The 19,202-nt window shown below is 41.9% G+C and overlaps 2 protein-coding genes and 1 long non-coding RNA gene across 4 annotated transcripts in view; 2 read left to right on the top strand and 1 right to left on the bottom strand.

Annotated features, from left to right (window-relative positions):
* arcn1b (archain 1b) overlaps window positions 1-19,202 on the bottom strand; it is a 102,295-nt gene that overhangs the window by 3,335 nt on the left and 79,758 nt on the right. For both annotated transcript variants that reach the window (XM_052078964.1, XM_052078963.1), the window contains exons 2-10: window positions 14,352-14,461; window positions 13,389-13,652; window positions 5,102-5,281; window positions 3,642-3,847; window positions 3,348-3,509; window positions 2,675-2,840; window positions 1,335-1,482; window positions 895-1,003; window positions 547-751 (exon numbers count right to left, since the gene is read on the bottom strand). In XM_052078964.1, the coding sequence (XP_051934924.1) occupies window positions 547-751; window positions 895-1,003; window positions 1,335-1,482; window positions 2,675-2,840; window positions 3,348-3,509; window positions 3,642-3,847; window positions 5,102-5,281; window positions 13,389-13,652; window positions 14,352-14,354 (1,443 nt within the window). In that variant the 5' untranslated portion in view covers window positions 14,355-14,461. The remainder of the gene's footprint in view (window positions 1-546; window positions 752-894; window positions 1,004-1,334; window positions 1,483-2,674; window positions 2,841-3,347; window positions 3,510-3,641; window positions 3,848-5,101; window positions 5,282-13,388; window positions 13,653-14,351; window positions 14,462-19,202) is intronic.
* LOC127609110 (alpha-2-macroglobulin-like protein 1) overlaps window positions 1-19,202 on the top strand; it is a 254,157-nt gene that overhangs the window by 233,300 nt on the left and 1,655 nt on the right. The window lies entirely within an intron of this gene.
* LOC127609312 (uncharacterized) lies at window positions 14,455-16,824 on the top strand. The gene is made up of 3 exons (XR_007964531.1): window positions 14,455-14,613; window positions 16,321-16,617; window positions 16,682-16,824. It is a non-coding gene; the product is annotated as an uncharacterized LOC127609312 (long non-coding RNA).

Below are 19,202 nucleotides of genomic sequence, written 5' to 3'. Positions count from 1 at the left end.
TCAAGCTAACGTGTTAGCGAACGTGTTAGCATGCTTGCATGCCGTATGTTTAAGCGTATGTTTTACCACTGTAAAACTGCGCCCATTAGTACAGTGCGGCCTGTGTATGTGTAAAATACAGAAATGTCACCCATTAATGAGACTGCGCCCAACCGTACGGTGCGTCGAATAGTCGTGAAAATACGGTAAGTGAAAGTGAATGCTGATTGTAAAATTTGCAAATTCTTTCCCTTTTTTCTTTTCTACACTAACTGCAGTATATGAAGTGTCAAATAAGCGTGTGCTCATACTTATGCACTATTGGAATAAAAATAAAGAGTACACATACAATTGTGTGCGCGTGCACACATACATTTGTGTGTGTGTTTGTGTGTTTACATCTGAGATCAGATTTGCTCCAGTGAAAAACCCCGCTGTGAAAAATTTCTTGCCGCAAACATGATTTCGTTGTAGAGGAGTTTTACTGTACAGCATTTCAATCATACAATAATTCAAATATACTGTATTTGAATTGTTGTATGATACAAATGTCCAATTTCATCCTACCTGGATGTCGCAGTAGTTGCGTTTGGATACAAAGGACACATTAACGGGGAAGAAGTCATTGGGCTGTCCACTAATGCTGAACTCCAGGCTGCCAGTCTTGTTGTTGGCATCAATGACGGGTAGGCACCACTCCAGGACGTTTCGCCTGCTGTCGTGTTTGTACTCTCCGTCCAGATCTCCGATCACAGGAGCTCCGACGCCAGACCTGCACGGGAACAGATTCAAGTAACATGCGTTGTGATGACACATCCCAAATTATTTTTCGGAAAGATATGGCCAAGTCTTATTTTTAATACTGCCAGTTACGTCCCCGTGTGTTGCTCCCAAAATAAGATTTTAGCTACTTACGGCACTGGTATGGTAATGACCACGTCATTGAGTTCCAGGCTCTCCTCCTGCAGCTCATATTCAATGTTGACGTCACAGTTGTTGCCACTCTCCGAAGGCCAGCAGTTTACTGAGTGACAAATGAGCATTGTGGATGAAATGGACAACTGACAATGAATAATAGCAAGAGTCCGGACTCCAGCCTGCAGCTACCCGTCCCCCGAGACCAAAACAAACCCCAAATCGAGAAGCACATAAATATACATCTTTATTTATATTGCTGAAGTTGACACAACATAAAACAGAAAAGGGTAAAATTATTTTTCCTGACAAAAACGTTCACCATTGTTGTTGACAAAAACTAAACAAATATAATTATGTTTTCTTGGACTAAAATGGAACTAAGCAAAAACGGGAAGAGGTTGACTTAATGTGATAAAACACTAAACATTTGAACTTACTGGTTAAAGGTATGAGTGACTCGTCGGTTGTCTGTAGTCTCCATTTCAACACGCCAACGTCGTTGTTGAGAGGAAAGGACTTCTCGGGGTTCTTCAGGCCAATCACTGCATCCGATGTGAACAACTTCTTATCCACATTGGGATGTGTCTGAGGAGCACATGATGGGACATGACTGTTGCTGGCTGCTCAATATCTCATTGAATGCCAAAACATAAAAATATAGTATCAGTCAGTAGTATCAAGGCCGTGGGAATGATTTCAGTATGACAAATCACCACTAGATGGCAGGAGTGAGCTTTGAGCAGAGCTTGAGCCACACATAGTTGTGAGTGTGTTCATGTTGTACAGTACTCATCTCTCGTGGCGAAGTGCCATGCAAAACTGTGTGATGATGAGAACACAGATCAAGTTCAACTTTCGTGAGAAGTTCATGGAAAACTTCATGCATTGTTCATGCATCAGTGCTGTGTTCTTTTCTTGGATTAAACTGTTATTTTGCAAAGTGCTCTTTTTTGTGGGTTTTTTTTGTAGAAAAGTATTGTTGAGATCACGGGTTTCAAACTCTAAGCCCGGGGGCCAGATCCGGACCGCCACATCATTTTATGTGGCCCGGGACGGCAGCTCAAACATGTCAACCTCCATGATCCTTTCAAAAACGTCTACCAAATTTTTTTATTCTCACAAGTAATGAATAAGAAATATATTCTAATCATTTTCTTGTTACCAAACCCCTCATGATAGTAACTTAAAAAAAGTTTGATCAACAGCTATTCTTTACTTCTTTACATGGTTTCAGTCATAACGGCCCTCTAAATGAAACGGTGACTAAATCGTGGCTCGTGCAAAAAATGAGCTTGACACCACTGGTTTAGATATTTGAGGTATCACAAATGCAAAAACAATAGCATCAAAGTGCAAGTTCTACTTGAAATAATTCTTTTCACAAAAAGGTCTTTTTCTCAGAAACTAAGCAATGTTCAACTGCTGATTACTAAAGAATGATAAAAGGTAGAAACACATTTTTTCCCTGATGAAAGGAGGATGTTACAGCTCATATAGCGACAGAGCACAATTTTCTGTTGGCCTTCCTAAATTAGCCAAATGGTCAAAAATGGCTGCCATTGAATTGAATCTAAGGCATTACGGTAAAGTACAGATGTTTTATAATTTTGCAATTCAAAGACATAAAAAAAGTAAATCAAGAGTTAGATATGTTAAAAACCTAATACAGTTTCGACTAGTAAATACAAATCAACTTTGAATCCAGTTCAGCATGCGTTCTTCCTCTATGACAACGAATGGTCTAAAGTGTGTGCCTAGATTTTGCAAAACAACCCACTTGCAGCTGTAATCCTTTGCTGTCATTGTTGATGAGAACTAGGCGGATGCGTCCGTTCTTGTCGTCTGTGACTCGGAGCGTCACCATGCCCAGCACCTCCATGTTCTGCAGCCCGCCGTCACGACCGCAAGTGAGCGAGATCTTCTCTTCAACACGAAGATGTACACTGGTAGAGGGCAAGCCAAATCAGAGAAGAATTGTGTGCTGACCGGGACATGGAGACGGCAAATACATTTTGGAACTAAAAGCAACAGTTGCTGTGTAAACATGAATGACAAGCTACTTTTTTGTGTCTTTCTGCAATAAGCCATTGTTCAGAAATAGCACCAATATCTAAAGTAAACAAACTAAACATGACTTGGGATTGATTCTCTGTGGTCATATCTACACTGAGTCTTAAAACAAAGCAGAATAGACCAGAGGAATTGGAAGTGTATGCACAGATGTAGTGAGGTTATCACCCATTTGTAGCCTCTTGAAAATGCCTTAACTCAAAGGTCAGGCAGTTGCTGAAACCGAGTTCACATTGTACGTCTTAAACCGTGTGGTGTAATATGGACTAAAAAGCCTACTCATCTTCAAAAAGCACTCACTGGAATTTTGTTTAAAAAATATAATGTGTTTCTTTCCTTTGCTTGTTTGTTTGTTTAAATCGACCAAGATGAGTCCCAACCTCTCGACATTCACTGGTGGTGGAAGAGCTTTAGAAACATCTGAGCCTCTCTTCCCAGAGGATGGCATGATAGTTTCGCCCTCTGACTTCAACTTGTCAACAAAGTTGTCCACCTCTTTCCCCTTCGCCCCCAGCTTCAGCGCCTTACTTGGTCCACTTGGTCTGGAAAGGGGGGGGGGGGGTATTAGTTTGTCAAACAAACAAGCCTTGACGACTTAAAAGAGCAGCGGTGGGACAAATAAATAAATAAATAAAGAACAGCGACTGCAAGTGTGGATTTCTGATTTTGTGTACCTGACTGGAGCTGGTGTGATCTTGGGCTTTTCAGGCTCGACGATGGATTCTGTGATGATCGATCCTGAGGAGATGCTGGTCATGCCACCACTGCCAAAGCCACCAAAAGCGGGTCCCTTCTTCCCAGAACGCTCGGCATCCCTCCTCGCCTGCTGCAGCTCCTTAGCCTTTCTTCTCATCTCAGCCTTGGCTTCTCTTTCCTGGGTCTGCGAGTTGATGAAATGTCAGTATAAAGATTGGGAAATCGCAGTCATAAACACTCTTATTCACAGACACAGGAATTTGACTTGGCAAAACAGCTCTTACAAACTTTACACAATTACAAAGCAGACAATGAGTGTGAATTGGCTGCAACAAATAGGAATGCACTTGTTATTGAAAAGGTCTGTTAATAATTAAATCTACAGTAAGTGATAAGGGTTTAGAGATCTCTCTCCCTCTCTCTCCCTCTCCCTCTCTCCCTCCTTATAGTGAGAGAGAGAGAGAAACAGGCGCTTTGGAGGTAAGTCATAAATGTAATGGCAACTCAAAGTTTCTGAAAAAAAATACTAATCAATGTACAATAGCAATATAGTGATCCTCGCTAATTTCACTGCTACTGGTCACTCTAAAATGGTTCAATGATTTTCTGCACCAACTGTACAACAATCAGTGTTTTTCAACGCGTGTGCCGCGGGAAAATATCCAATTTGTATGCCTGTGCGGTCTTTCGCCCAGTAAGTAATCATGTAGTACCCTCCCATACCACGAGGGAGCAGCAACAGCTAGCCTTGTGTTTGGACGAGAGAGAAGCGAATTTGTGACGCATGTGGGTTTTCTTCGGGTGCTGCGGTTTCCTCCCACATTCCAAAAATATGCGTGGCAGGCTGATTGAACACTCTAAATTATCCCTAGGTGTGAGTGTGAGCGTGAATGGTTGTTCGTCTCTGTGTGCCCTGCGATTGGCTGGCAATCGATTCAGGCTGTCCCCCGCCTACTGCCCGGAGACGGCTGGGATGGGCTCCAGCACCCCCCGCGACCCTAGTGAGGATCAAGCGGTACGGAAGATGAATGAATGAATGCAGGACGACAGTGAAACAATAAATATGAAAGATAATAAAATACTTTTTTCTTTGTGTTCATTTGATTCCAATTCAAGCTGTTAAAGCGTCATTCTTCAATGTTAAAAACGGTTATAGTAACAATATAACGAGATTTTTTTCAATGAAAAAGTGTGCCTTTGCTCAAAAAAGTTTGAAAAACACTGATTTAGATCATATCAAATGACATTGTATGATGAATTTATGCCAAAATTTAAGAAATTGCAATGGGTCCGCAGATTTCATTCTCCAACTGCAGCACGGTGCTGAATATTTGTCATTTGCTGTTGCACACAGACAAACGGTTGTCATTTTGTACACCTGGAAAACGGGAGTATAAACCCAGACGGAAAAGGCCCAAAATCACTTTGATGAACTCACCTCTCTGACAGCACGGAAAACCTTTTCCTCATGGGAGTCCATCTCTGTGAAAGTGCGGATTTGAGCTAGGTTGACATTCTCTCTGTAGCCGAGAGCCACAATCTCATCAAAGGCAAAGATCAGGTCAAAACAGTGCTCTGATATTTCGCTCTCCTCCAGCACACGGCAATATTCTGGAATCTGGAGAGGCATAAAGGGGATACTTTACATCAGTTTCTCAGACAAAGGCAAAGGTTTCTTGACTGGTATAATTTAAGCAAGATACCATTTTCACAACCATTGGGTGCACTTGAAAGTCTTAAATTTTCTCCAAAATGGACGGGGCGCTTTGTAATGTGGGGCGCTTTATCTATGGACTGAATTCCAAAATCTGTGATTGTTGCTGAGCGACCTCGATGAGCATACCTGCTTGACTGTCTGATGATAAGCGGCCACGCTGCTTATAAAGAGGAAAGGCGGACGTAACCGAGGAAGGCATGCGAATGTTAAAGAGGAAGGATGGGAGTGAAAGAGGACGCTTTAAAGGCATGTTCAAAGGCAAGCTCACCAGTAGGTTGGTATAATTCCAGCACGTACATTGAGCTAAACAACTTCGGACCCCCAAAAATGGCACCTATGAACAGACATGCCTACTAAGGGTGTGGAAAATAATCGATATTAATCGATACATCGATGCGCACGTGCGCGATCCGAGTGCATCGGCTCATTCACTGGGTACGACGCGATTGACGGGTGAAATCGCGATTCATCACGATGCATTGATGGGTATCGGTAAAATCCGATTCAATCGCCGTTTTATTCATGTTAAATGTCACATATCTGCCCTTTCCTAGGCGCAATGAATGCACCATCATTGCTTTGCGTTTTGTGTTGAATACGGACGGTAGCCGTGCGTCACATACAGTCCAGTACACAACGAGCGAAACATTATGGAAGTTAGCGCACGCAGCAGCAAGGAAACTACTATATGTAATGCAGCCGCAACATTCAAATCTTATGTTTGGAAATACTACGGCTTCGAAAAGAAAGACGGAAAGCTTGATAAAACCTCCGTAATTTGCAAGGAATGTCGCACTAAGAAGCCATACAACGGCAGCACCACAAATATGCAGACCCACTTAAACCGATGGCACCAGATCACCGACAAGTTTCCCTCCCGCGGGGAAGCGGGAGTTCCTCGTCGGACACCGGAGAAACTCTTGTTAAACCAGGTCAGGATCAGAAAAAAATTGCCTCTTATTTTGGGAGTCCCCTTGCAACTCACTGTGACCGCGCAATGGCTATAACTAAGGCCACTGCTTATTTCATATGCAAAGACCTCCAGCCTTAGCGTGGTGGACAACGAGGGTTTCAGACAACTCGTTCACGTTTTGGAACCCAGGTATAAAATACCAGACAGGTCTGTGTTCACTTACAAACATATTCCCGATGTGTACAACAAAGTGAGAAGTGAGATTACTGTGTCGCTGAACAGTGCGCAAAGAGTTGCACTTGCAGTGGATGGGTGGACATCTTGCGCTATAGATTCTATATATATATACAGTGCCCTCCATAAGTATTGGCACCCCTGGTTGAGATGTGTTTTTTAGCTTCCAATTATTTTATTTTTTTTCTAAATAATATGGGACCTTAATGGAAAAAAAGAGAAAAATCCAACCTTCAATACAAGTGCATTTATTCAGTGGGGAAAAAATCCCACATAAAGAAATAATTATTTGACATCAAATAATGTGTGTCACAATTATTAGCACCCCTGGTGTTAATATTTTGTACAACCCCCTTTTGCCAACAAAACAGCACCTAATCTTCTCCTATAATGTTTCACAAGATGGGAAAAGACAGAAAGAGGGATCTTCAGCCATTCCTCTTTGCAGAATCTCTCTAAATCATCCAGAGACCTGGGTCCTCTCCTCTGTACTCTCCTCTTCAGCTCACCCCACAGGTTCTCAATGGGGTTGAGGTCAGGGGACTGAGATGGCCATGGGAGGAGCTTGATTTTGTGTCTGGTGAACCATTTCTGTGTAGATTTGGCCATATGTTTAGGGTCATTGTCTTGCTGAAAGACCCAGTGACGACCCAGCTTCAGCTTTCGGGCAGAGGGCAACAGATTTTGATTTAAAATGTCCTGGTATTTCAAAGCATTCATGATGCCATGCACCCTAACAAGGTTCCCAGGGCCTTTGGAAGCGAAACAGCCCCACAGCATCACTGACCCACCCCCATACTTCACAGTGGGTATGAGGTGCTTTTCAGCATGCGCATCTTTCGTGGTACGCCAGACCCACTTAGAGTGTTTGTTGCCAAAAAGCTCAATCTTGGTCTCATCTGACCAAAGCACACGGTCCCAGTTGAAGCCCCAATACCGCTTGGCGAACTCCAGACGCTTGCGTTTATGATTGTGAGTGAGGAAAGGTTTTCTCCGTGCATGCCTCCCAAACAGCTTGTTGGCGTGTAGACAGCGCCTGATGGTTGATTTGGAGACTTTGTGACCCCAGGATGCTACCATTTGTTGTAATTCTGTAACAGTGAGCTTTGGAGATCTTTTGATTTCTCTTACCATCCTCCTCACTGTGCGTGGTGGCAAAATAAACTTGGCTCCTCGTCCAGGCTTGTTTACCACTGTTCCAGTTGTTTTGAACTTCTTAATTATTCCTCTCACAGTGGATATGGGCAGCTGCAGTTGAGTGGCAATCTTCTTGTAGCCTCTGCCTGACCTGTGAAGGTCGACGCACATCTGCCTCACTTGTATGCTGTGTTCCTTTGTCTTTCCCATGTTTAAGAGTGGATAAGAGAAATGGCCTCGGTGTCACGTCATATTTATACCCCAGGGAGACAGGAAGTGATGAATTACTAATTAAATGTTCCTACATACTCTGGTAAACTTTGTAAACTACTGTAGAAATGACAGAAATGCTTCAATTATATTTATTTCCTGGGAATTGTTAAGGGTGCCAATAATTGTGGAACAGGTGATTTGATGTCAAATAATTATTTCTTTATGTGGGATTTTTTCCCCACTGAATAAATGCACTTGTATTGAAGGTTGGATTTTTCTCTTTTTTTCCATTAAGGTCCCATATTATTTAGAAAAAAAATAAAATAATTGGAAGCTAAAAAACACATCTCAACCAGGGGTGCCAATACTTATGGAGGGCACTGTATATATGAATATTTCATATAAGACACTCAGTGAGAGTCTGTGTTTACACTATAGCAACAGCTGTGAGTCTCAGGTGCCAAATTGTTTACATTTTCTTTGCACAAAACCCAATTGTGAAAGGGCTTAAATAAGTTGTTTTACAAGTTCTACTCTTTATAAGGAATAAAGTGGTATCCTTTTTGTAATACCATACTGAATTCCATCTTTTTAAAAGCTTTTTTTCTTTGCTTATTTGCATCATGTTTAATTGCACAATATCGCAACAAATTGCATTGTATCGTATCGGATCGCATTGATTTGAACTTAATGTGTATCGAATCGTATCGCATCGTGACGACGGTGAAACGTATCGCATCGCCAGAAAATTCCATGTATCGTTTAAGTATCGCATCGCTGGCAGTGGATCGTGATGTGTATCGAATCGTCCTCAGTGCTGAGATTCACATCCCTAATGCTTACGAAGCACAGTTCAAACTTCAAGCGATCAGTTACGCGGAGGAACATGTCAATCGAGCAGCCGCAAGAGAATTTAAGAGTAACAAATGCATGGTTCGTTCGCAAGTGGAGGAAGCAGGAGAACGGGCTTCGCCAAGTCAAGAAGACAAAGCTGAGTTTCCGCGGAAAAGGGGCGGGGTGGCCCGATTTGAAAGATCAACTCGAGTACTTAATGGATTCACGGTCACAGAACAGCCGGCCGGGACAAGCGTCACCACAGTCACCATATGACTGTGGGCAAAAATGCTTGCAGAAGAAATGAAAATCCAGCATTTTCAAAGTCTGTCTTATTTCTTTCATTTGATGAAACGCCGCCAACTATCCATTCCACGCAAGGACTACTGTGGTGCAGCATGTTCAATGAGAACTTGCCCAGCTGTTCAATTCAGACAAAGTTGAGGACTTTGATGGATTTGTGGATAAGAAAAAAGATAAGAAAACCTTTAGTCTCGCAATGGAGAAATCCCAATTCACAGCAGCAAAGTTATGAAAGGAAGAAATAGAACAACAAAATATAGGAGCTGCTGGAAAGGCAGCCACTCTCGCACACAACACAACACATAGGACACAGACAGTCGCGCAATCTTCACCCACCACTTTTCTGCATACATTTGTTGTCTAAAACAGTTATAGATGCTGAAAATGTGCACACGTCTGCTACAAGCTAAGTTTTGAAAGCAAACACGAAGCTGTAGCGTCCATTGACGAAAAGAGATTTGTTCACTTCTCCTGTCCCACGTAATCCACTTCAAACTCCAAGCCGCGACTCCCAGTTCCAAATCCGCATCGGCACTCAGCGCTAACGCTCCTTTCTTCTCATCGTCGGCTCCTCAAGACTTACATCCATCCAGCCGCAGACCGTTCAACAGCACCGATCTCTCCGCTGAATAGAGCGGGGCTGTGAAAAATCCTGCCCATTACAGGCGCAAGACATAAGTGCCCCGGGACTGTCCAGCAACGACAGTCAAATGGCGCCGACATTCCTCCCAGTCAAAAACAGTGCTGGTATACCCACGCTGCAAAGAAGGCGCAACCACCAAGCACAGAGTCTCCTCTTTGATGAATGTCTTCGCCAAAAAATGCTGAAAATGCTGCAGACTCGGGCGCCATCTTGACTTCATGAGGACGAGGATTGATTCAAAAAATAATGTGAGTGTAGTGTTAATTACTGTACTTCAATAAAGTATCACCAAATTCAGTTTTGCTCGTGCTACCTTTTTAAAAACATACTCAAGCGTGCATGCACACTACCGCACATGTTTCAGCTAGTGTACATTTTACCATGCCTGCATCCAATAATGCAGTGCGTGCTATGTATGTGTTAAATACAGAAACCGACTTGATGCGGTGGGCCGTATGGTCGTGAAAATACGTGATAGGATAAAATAATATTTGACATGAAATCCTAATTCATTGGGTCCTGGACAACTGCCATATAAGTTAACAGTTCGCCTTGCTTCTGGTTATATTCCAACAACATATTATAATTATTATATACAGTATACTGTATATATATATCCCCCCCCCCCCCCCCACGAGTCAGAATGCCCGCAGGCACCATGCTGTATCTCACAGGTCAGTCTTAACACCATGGCAGACATCTGGTTTGAGGGAGGAGATTCGCGATTGTTCCCAATTATCTGTGTGTGTGTTTGTTATCTTGAGTAGACCACACACTATAACAGCAGTTAGAACATACTTGCAATTTACTTGCCATTTTTTCCCCTTGTCATGAGTGGGTGGCGTGTCTCACGTTTTAAAAGTTTTGGTTCAGAACAGTCTGTATTCATGCACACAATTTATCTGTTTTCTTCTTACTCTAGCCAGAAATACATTCTTTTTATGACTCATCTTTTTTTTCCTCTAATAACTTGTGATTTTATCTTTGCATTGGTGACATACAGAAGCACATTCTCTTCCAATGAAACCATAAACAGATGCCATCTCTGCTCAATGTGCGTGCAAACTCTTGAGAACGTACTTCAGATAATTTTGTCAGTTGTATTTTGTTGAATCTGCTTTGAGTAAAGTGCACAAAAAAGGCATAAATAATGTCGATTTACTGAACAATAATGTTGGATGGATTATACATGACAAACGTATGGTGCAACATTAAAACAGTCAATGAACATAAAAGAGACATTAGAATTAAGCAACAACAAACCCACAAAATGCATTAATGAAAAAAAAGGTGGTGGGGGGGGGGGGCAATCAAGTCAAGCTGGGTATTCCAAACACCGTCAAACTCCACAAGGCTCAAAAGAACAATTTTCACATGACTGTGAGTCTAAATCTGCACTTTGTGCTTCATCAAAACAGAATAAATTGCAAAAATGATAATCGGATATTTGTACGTTTTCACAAGAACTGAATTGGTAGAGACGTTCAACAGGTTGGACACGCGTGCTTACGTCACTTGGTCTGCAGATCGAGGCAAGATCTTTGCCACGCCACAGTAGTTAGCTGACGGAGAATATGCGACACTTCTTAAAAGTACTGTTCTCACTTCTTAAAAGTACTGTTCTCACAAAGGGATTACGAGGAGAAATTAACAAAAAACTGGCATACCATGCTAATGGCTAAACTAAACTGAATAAGATATCCTTTATTCGTCCCACACTGGGGAAATTTACAGCCTCCAGCAGCAAGAATGTATGTAGAAAGAAGAAAGGAGAAAGAGGGGGAAAAAAAACAACAACAAACATCTTTCTAATAAATACAATATGAACACAATGGATAAATCGCAGTACTATTTACAATTTTCCTTCACATCATTTAATTATTATTATTATGATTGTTATTTTTTATTCATCAGCCTGACAGCAGTCGGTAGGAACGAGCGTCGGTATCTCTCCTTAATAATGTTTCCATTATTGAGTGCTTGGGTACACATTTCACAGATGGCTGGCAAGAAACATGACAACGAGGGGGCTTTCCAACTGAACAGCAAAATAGAAGTTTAATTTAAGAGATGCCTGGAGAGAAAATTATACAAAATAATGCGACAAACAGCTAAGAAGGACCGGAAATGGCATATTGTGGTTTGTGTCAGCGGGGAGGAGTTGCCAAATAAGATTTCAAGTATAATACTGAGGATAAGCGGTTCAGAAAATAGATGGATGGATATAATGTATTGAAGACATATCACTCGTGATTTGTTTTTGACAATACAGTCCCGCGTTTCAATTTTTACTTTAGAGATCTGGACTAGAAACGTGCTGAAAATTACAATAGAGCAGATTTTGAATGTTTTTATCATTTCTGTCAAACATTTTTGTTGAGATATCCTTTATTTGTACCACACTGGGGAAATTTACAGCCTACAGCAGCAAGAATGTGGGTAGAAAGAAGAAAGAAGAAAAAAAAAACCAAACACCGTTCAATTAAGTGCAATGCAAAACTATGCCTCCTATTTAGAGTGACATTTGTTTATACAAAAACATATCGGCTACTGTGCATCTTCCTTCACTCAAAACATACATGATGCAGCTGAGATTACTGTCCGATACCAATAGCAAGCCGATTTGACATCAGCAGCAATGATAGCTGCTTTCATAACTTGATCAAGTGACAACAATAGGTATGAGGCAATCATCCATCCATCCATCCATCCATCCATTTTCTGATCCGTCACGGGGAATACTGGAGCCTATCCCACCTGTCTTCGGGCAGTAGGCGGGGGACACCCTGAACTGGTTGCCAGCCAATCGCAGGGCACACATAGACGAACAACCATTTGCCCTCACACTCACACCGAGGGACAATTTGGAGTGTTCAATCAGGCTGCTATGCATCTTTTGGGAATTCGGGAGGAAATCAGAGTACCCGGAGAAAACCCACGCAGATATAGGGAGAACACAAGACAGAGACCGGAGCCAGAATCAAACCCTGCACCTCTGCACTGTGAGGCCGACGTGCTAACCAATCGACCACCCGACATGATAAAATATATACCCATTTATAAATAGACATTGAAAATTAGTACAAACTGGATTATAGGGCCCTGGGAAATAACCCTAATCAAGTCAATCAAAATGAATTATACTCTTTGATATGCAAAATAACAATTCAAGTTTACTTCAGCTGCATAAGACTAAAAGAGGGGAGTCTGGAATGGACTACATGAGATTTTGGATGTAGACTGATATGTTTTTTTAGGGTGATATCAGATCAGGACATGCCCCAAATAAATGGAGCATAAAGCTAAATCAGGAAGTCATAATTCAGATTACAACAACAAAGCAGAAGAATCTGTGACTTTAGCACGTCAACTTTCATGTTTCATAAAACAATGAAACTCTGAACTTGTCTCAACACTATCTGACTGAATAAGTAAATAAATAAAATACACATACGGTACATATCAATCGACTGAAATGAAGCAGAGTGTTTTACCCCCAAAGTGCAGCCTTTGCAATTTCAGATTTGCTTTCTACTATTTGGCGATATCAAGTTCACAACTTGATGTGAATTTGATTCATTGTTCAGCCCCAGTTAAATGTGACATCTTACGAACCTCTCTGGATAGTCATATCCTAGGTGAGAACATCCAGTATAGTCCCGAACTTTTAAAATTGATGGGGGCACGCAACGCCACGGTAATTGTAATCTTTCTCACAACACAAGGCTTACCACACGAGAGAAGAGTCTGAGTGTTTCAAGGTCCTCGAGGATGTTGCTGTTCTTGGTGGTGATGAGGACCATGTAGAGCTTCTCCAGCGGCTGGTACACATAACGGACGCTGTCCGTTTCCACAAAGGTATGTTGCTTCCCTGTGTTCATCAGTTTTGGAAATGCAGCAAGGAGGCCTTCAATTCGTGTCCGTGTCATTTCAACAAACTGCCGCGACACAATGGCCTTGCCAGCCTTGGTGCACACCGCCGCTGCCAACAGCACCTGAAGATGACACGATGAGTCATACTGTATGAAATATACAACACTGAGCTGACACACTGTCAGAACTTTGAAAAATCTCAAACTGCAAGAAATAATATAAATAATTGAGACAAATTATAAGGTATATGGGTAAAGAAGCATTCAAATCAGAGAGTATTAAACATACCAGCAGTTATTTTCTACATCAGGAAATGCCAGTATGAGAAGTTATACAAACGGCCAAAAATCCACTTTGACTGATTCGATTTTATAGAGAAGGCCTTTGATGGCTCAACGGTAAAGTAGCAAATCGCGATAAATACAAATAAAACAATATCACAAGACAACGAAAGTTAGTGTTGTGGACTCGAAACTACTGTGGCGTTATCTTGAAAAGCTTTTGGAGAGGAACCTGCACACTGGCAGCAGGCAACGTTAGCATGGCTCCTGCTGAAGACAGAAGGGAGCTAGTTCACGTCAGCACAGCCTGAACACAACAGTGTCGTCCTTTCAGTCACAACAATCCGTTTTAATGACTGGAATTAAATTTGTGTCAAAAATGACAGCTCAACGAAAATCACTCCAAAATGTATTGTATAATTTCTCTTTCAGAGACCCAACTGTTGTCTCGAATTAGCCAGCTACCTGCTTAGCCTATGTTTTGAAGCCAAGGCCCAACGAAACGTATTTAACTTTATGGGTCTGACGATTCTTACTTACCATTTTTGTTTCTCTTTCTATAGAATGTCGGCCTTCACCTTCTTTGTTGTTTTTGCTTGAGTTATTTTAATTACTCCGAATAGACAAGGTAAGAGAGTACAGCTCGCTTGAAAATGTATGGTTGTTAGCTTGCCTGGCGTCAATATGGCAGCAGTGCAGAGCCACGTCTCCACCGGAAGTACAGCGCGGGACCAACCCACACTGCAAAACTGTGACGTGTGCCTTCGTACTCCGTTGATCCTTGCACTGACAAACGACTAAGGTTATTACATTTCTTTTTGGGGTGAGAGTAACAAACTTCAAATTACCTCTTCTAAAGGCTCTTAATCTGTTAACTTTTGGAACTTTCTGCCAGTTTTTACAACAACAAAAATTGAAATGTCTGTCGGTTGCAAAGATGCAAGTTTCACTTCCTGAGCCCTGCTGAAGTTGCCACTGATTATACATTATACATTATATTATATTATACACATACATCTCCTTCACCTCACATATCAACCACATCACTCGTTCTGCATATTATCATCTTCGAAACATCCACCGGCTCCGCTCTTCTCTCACTCCTCAGTCCACTGCTATACTTGTACACACCCTCGTCACCTCGCGACTCGACTACTGTAATTCCCTTCTGTTTGGTCTCCCCCAAAAAACCCTCCATAAGCTTCAGCTGGTCCAAAATTCAGCCGCCCGCATTATCACACTCACGCCATACATAAACCATATTACACCTGTCCTTCAACATCTCCACTGGCTCCCCATTTTACACCGCATTCAATATAAAATCCTGCTCCTCACATTCAAATCCATTCATGACCTAGCCCCTCCATACCTATCTGACCTCATCCATATTCCTACGCCTGTCCGCTCTCTTCGTTCCTCCTCCTCTGTCCTCCTCTCTGTCCCCCCTGCTCGCCTCGTCACCATGGGAAATAGAGCCTTCAGTCGCTCTGCTCCCCAGCTATGGAACTCACTCCCCGCTGACCTTCGTAATACAGCCTCATTAACACATTTCAAATCCCGCCTCAAAACACATCTGTTTCGACAAGCAGACCATAAAGCCATTATTTTATTTTATTTATTTATTTTTGTTGTATTTTTTCTTATCTTGTTTGATGTAGTTTTTAACATTGTACTCGTGATTTTAACTGCTTGTTGTAAGGTGTCCTTGAGTTTCTAGAAAGGCGCCCACAAATAAAATGTATTATTATTATTATTATTATTAGTTTGGAGTGTGTGGAGTTGTGTCAGTGATACGTACAGTTCACCCCATATTCCACTATCAGAAACATCTACATTTAAAATCTAAATTTGATTTGTTTCATGAAATTTAATGTACTTATTCGAAACAGCCTATTTTATTTGATTTGTAGCATCATTTATTTATAATTTTAACTGTGGTTTTATTATTTGCTCTTGGTTGTAAAGTGTCCTTGAGTGCTGTGAAAGGCGCTTACAAATAAAATGTATTATTATTATCCATCCATCCATTTTCTGAACCGCTTGATGCTCACTAGGGTCGTGGGGGGTGCTGGAGCCTATCCCACCCGTCTTCGGGCAGTAGGCGAGGGACACCCTGAATCAGTTGCCAGCCCATTGCAGGTCACACAGAGACGAACAACCATCCACGCTCGCACTCACACCTGGGGACAATTTAGAGCGTCCAAACAGCCTGCCATGCATGTTTTTTGGAATGTGGGAGGAAACCGGAGCACCCGGAGAAAACCCACGCAGGCCCGGGTAGAACATGCAAACTCCACACAGGGAGGCTGGAGCTGGAATCGAACCCGGTACCTCTGCACTGTGAAGCCGACGTGCTAACCACTGGACTACCGGGCCGCCCATCGGTATTATTATTATTATTATTATTATTATTATTATTATTAATTATTATTATCACTCTTGGCTACACTACTTCCATTGCATGTGGATATTGAATTTTAAAAATCAGGTTTCTGCCTTTATTTGCTAGGTCAATCCAAACTGTACAGGGCCTTCAAAATCAGTAGTGCCGGCTTCTTCACCCCTGAGCCCTCCTCTCAGTGGGACGTGCCTGGAACACCTCACCAGGGAGGCCTCCTATTGAGATGCCCAAGCCTGGCTCGTCTTGATGTGGATGAGCAGTGGCTTGACTCTGAGGCCCTCCAAAATGACCAGGCTTTTCACTTATCTATTTAGGACAACCCGCACACCTTGGAAAACTCGTTCCCGCCGCTTATATCTGCTTATATCGGCGATCTTGGTCTTTCACGGTCCCGAACTTGTGAGGGTAGAAAAATAGATCAACTGATAAGCTTTGCCTTTTCACCTCACTTCCTTCTTTATCACGACAGATCAATTCAGCGATCTCCTGGTTCATTCTTTCTTCACTCATGAACGATACCCCAAGATACTTGAATTCCACCACATGGGGCAGCATCTCATCCCTGACCTGCAGAGACCACCCCACACCTTTTAACTGATTACCATGGTGTCTGATTTGCATGTTATCCCTGTGCCTGCGTGGGGTTTCTCCCGATACTCTGGTGTCCTCCCACATTCCAAAAACATGCACAGCAGGTTATTGGACCACTCTGAATTGTCCCTAGTTTTGATTGTGATCCCGGGTGATTAATGTGTGTGCCTGTCACGATTCCGTTCTGTTTAGTGTCCAGCAGGTAGCAGTGGTGTTCCGGTTTTGCCTGCTGCATACCTGTTCCTCATTTGAACACAGACAATTTAAGGACTTCTAAAATGACAATTGACCGTTGGATAATTCGCCTTGCAACGTTCACGCACAGAGAGCTATACTGTCCAGATCACGTGCAATTGTCAAATTTTAAAGTCTAGTGTGACCACTATCTCCTGGGTAAAAAAAAAACTGAATGGGATGTTTGTATGGGTAGATCCTGAAAATGAATTCCCTAATTTCAGGAACATTATCGTCTTCATCACAATAAGGCATTTCTTTTTTACCACAAATACTATATGTTTTAAAAAATTAACCGAATTCATTTAGAATTAATGTTTTTTTTTTTTTTAACTGTTAATGGTGACCTGATTTTGTTAGTGGCACGATGGGCCGTTTTTACATGAAAATGATGACAATAAAAAACATCCCTTACATGTGTTTTTAATGAACTGCTGAAATGGACTTAATAAAGAGAATTTTTTTGAATATTTTTTTTTTTAATTTGTCTTATTTACACACACAGTATGGAGTTTGGGTGGACATATACATTTCTTAAACTCTATACACTCAATAGTGTCATTATTCCTGCACTGACAAGACTATATTTTGTTTGCGTAACACACTGTTGGGTGCTGAATTTTTAACACATTATAAAATGTTATTTTAACACTTGTTACTGTGGATTCATATAGAGACTCTGTCGGTCGTTAACATTAATACCCTGTGGCGCTGAATTAACACCAGCAGATTTGCATTGCCCATATATATTACCCATCACATAAATTATTTGCGTCGTTCTTGTTAATAATAAATCAAATCCATCCATCCATCCATCCATCCATCATCTACCGCTTATCCGGGGCCGGGTCGCGGGGGCAACAGCTTTAGCAGGGAAGCCCAGACTTCCCTCTCCCTAGCTACTTCTTCCAGCTCTCCCCGGGGGATCCCGAGTCATTCCCAGGCAAGCTGGGTGACATAGTCTCTCCAGCGTGTCCTGGGTCTTCCTCAGGGTCTCCTCCCGGTGGGACATGACCGGAACACCTCATCGGGAAGGCGCTCAGGAGGCATCCGAATCAGATGCCCAAGCCACCTCATCTGGCTCCTCTCGATGTGGAGGAGAAGCGGCTCGACTCTGAGCCCCTGCCGGATGACTGAGCTTTTCACCTTATCTCTAAGGGAGAGCCCGGACACCCTGCGGAGAAAACTCATTTCAGCCGCTTGTATCCGGGATCTCGTTCTTTCGGTCACGACCCATAGCTCGTGACCATAGGTGAGGGTTGGGACGTAGATCGACCGGTAAATTGAGAGCTTCGCCCTTTGGCTCAGCTCCTTCTTCACCACGACAAATCAAATCCACTGATTACAAAAACAGCAACAATAACAAAAGTAGGGTTTGCTTTTCATTCAATTGTTGATGGTTTTGAAAACATGATGCAGACACATTTTTGCAGAACGCAGAGATAATGTACTTATTGCTTTAAACCGTATGCTATACATTTTTTTTCATTTTCGCCGTAGAGACGAAAAATAGGAGAAGCAGCGAAACCAATGGCTTCAAGTTAGGCACGCTTATGAATTGGCAACGTAAGATGGCGGGTAAGAGGCATTGATAGTCAATTCATATATACGTCCGTGAGTGAAACATGAAACACGGAAATGACCTCGAGACACTTCAATAACGACGTTAGTGATGGGAATTCCGGCTCTTTTTAGAGAGCCGGTTCTTTTGGCTCGGCTCACTAAAAAGAGCCAGCCTTTTGGCTCCCGATTGGCTCCTCTGTTTTTTTTGTTGCTTAATTTACTACCAAAATAATGCAAAATTATGTGTAAAATGAATTACTAATGTAAAAAAAATATATACAGTGTATCAAATATTTATTATTTATATGGCTTGATTTATATTCTTCTGAACATATTCAACATGGGAGTGTTACAAAAAATAAATTACAAAGTAGAAGAACAAAAAGGGTCAACAAAAAGTTCCAATCTCTGATTGTTGTATATTTAGAAGCTTTTAAATATTTACAGTAAAATAACACAAGTGCGCTTTGATTACCACGCAACAAATTATGAATTAAAATTTTATATTGGATATTTTAACCTTGCACAGTCTACACACTGCCTTTGAACTATCAATTAAGTTCAAATTAGTCCAAATTTCACTGCATTTCCTATCCATTTTC

The sequence above is a fragment of the Hippocampus zosterae genome, chromosome 10, assembly GCF_025434085.1.
Source record: "Hippocampus zosterae strain Florida chromosome 10, ASM2543408v3, whole genome shotgun sequence".
NCBI classification, from domain to species: Eukaryota; Metazoa; Chordata; class Actinopteri; order Syngnathiformes; family Syngnathidae; genus Hippocampus; species Hippocampus zosterae.
Note: the sequence above shows the minus strand (reverse complement) of the source record. Positions and strands in the feature narration are given on the sequence as shown.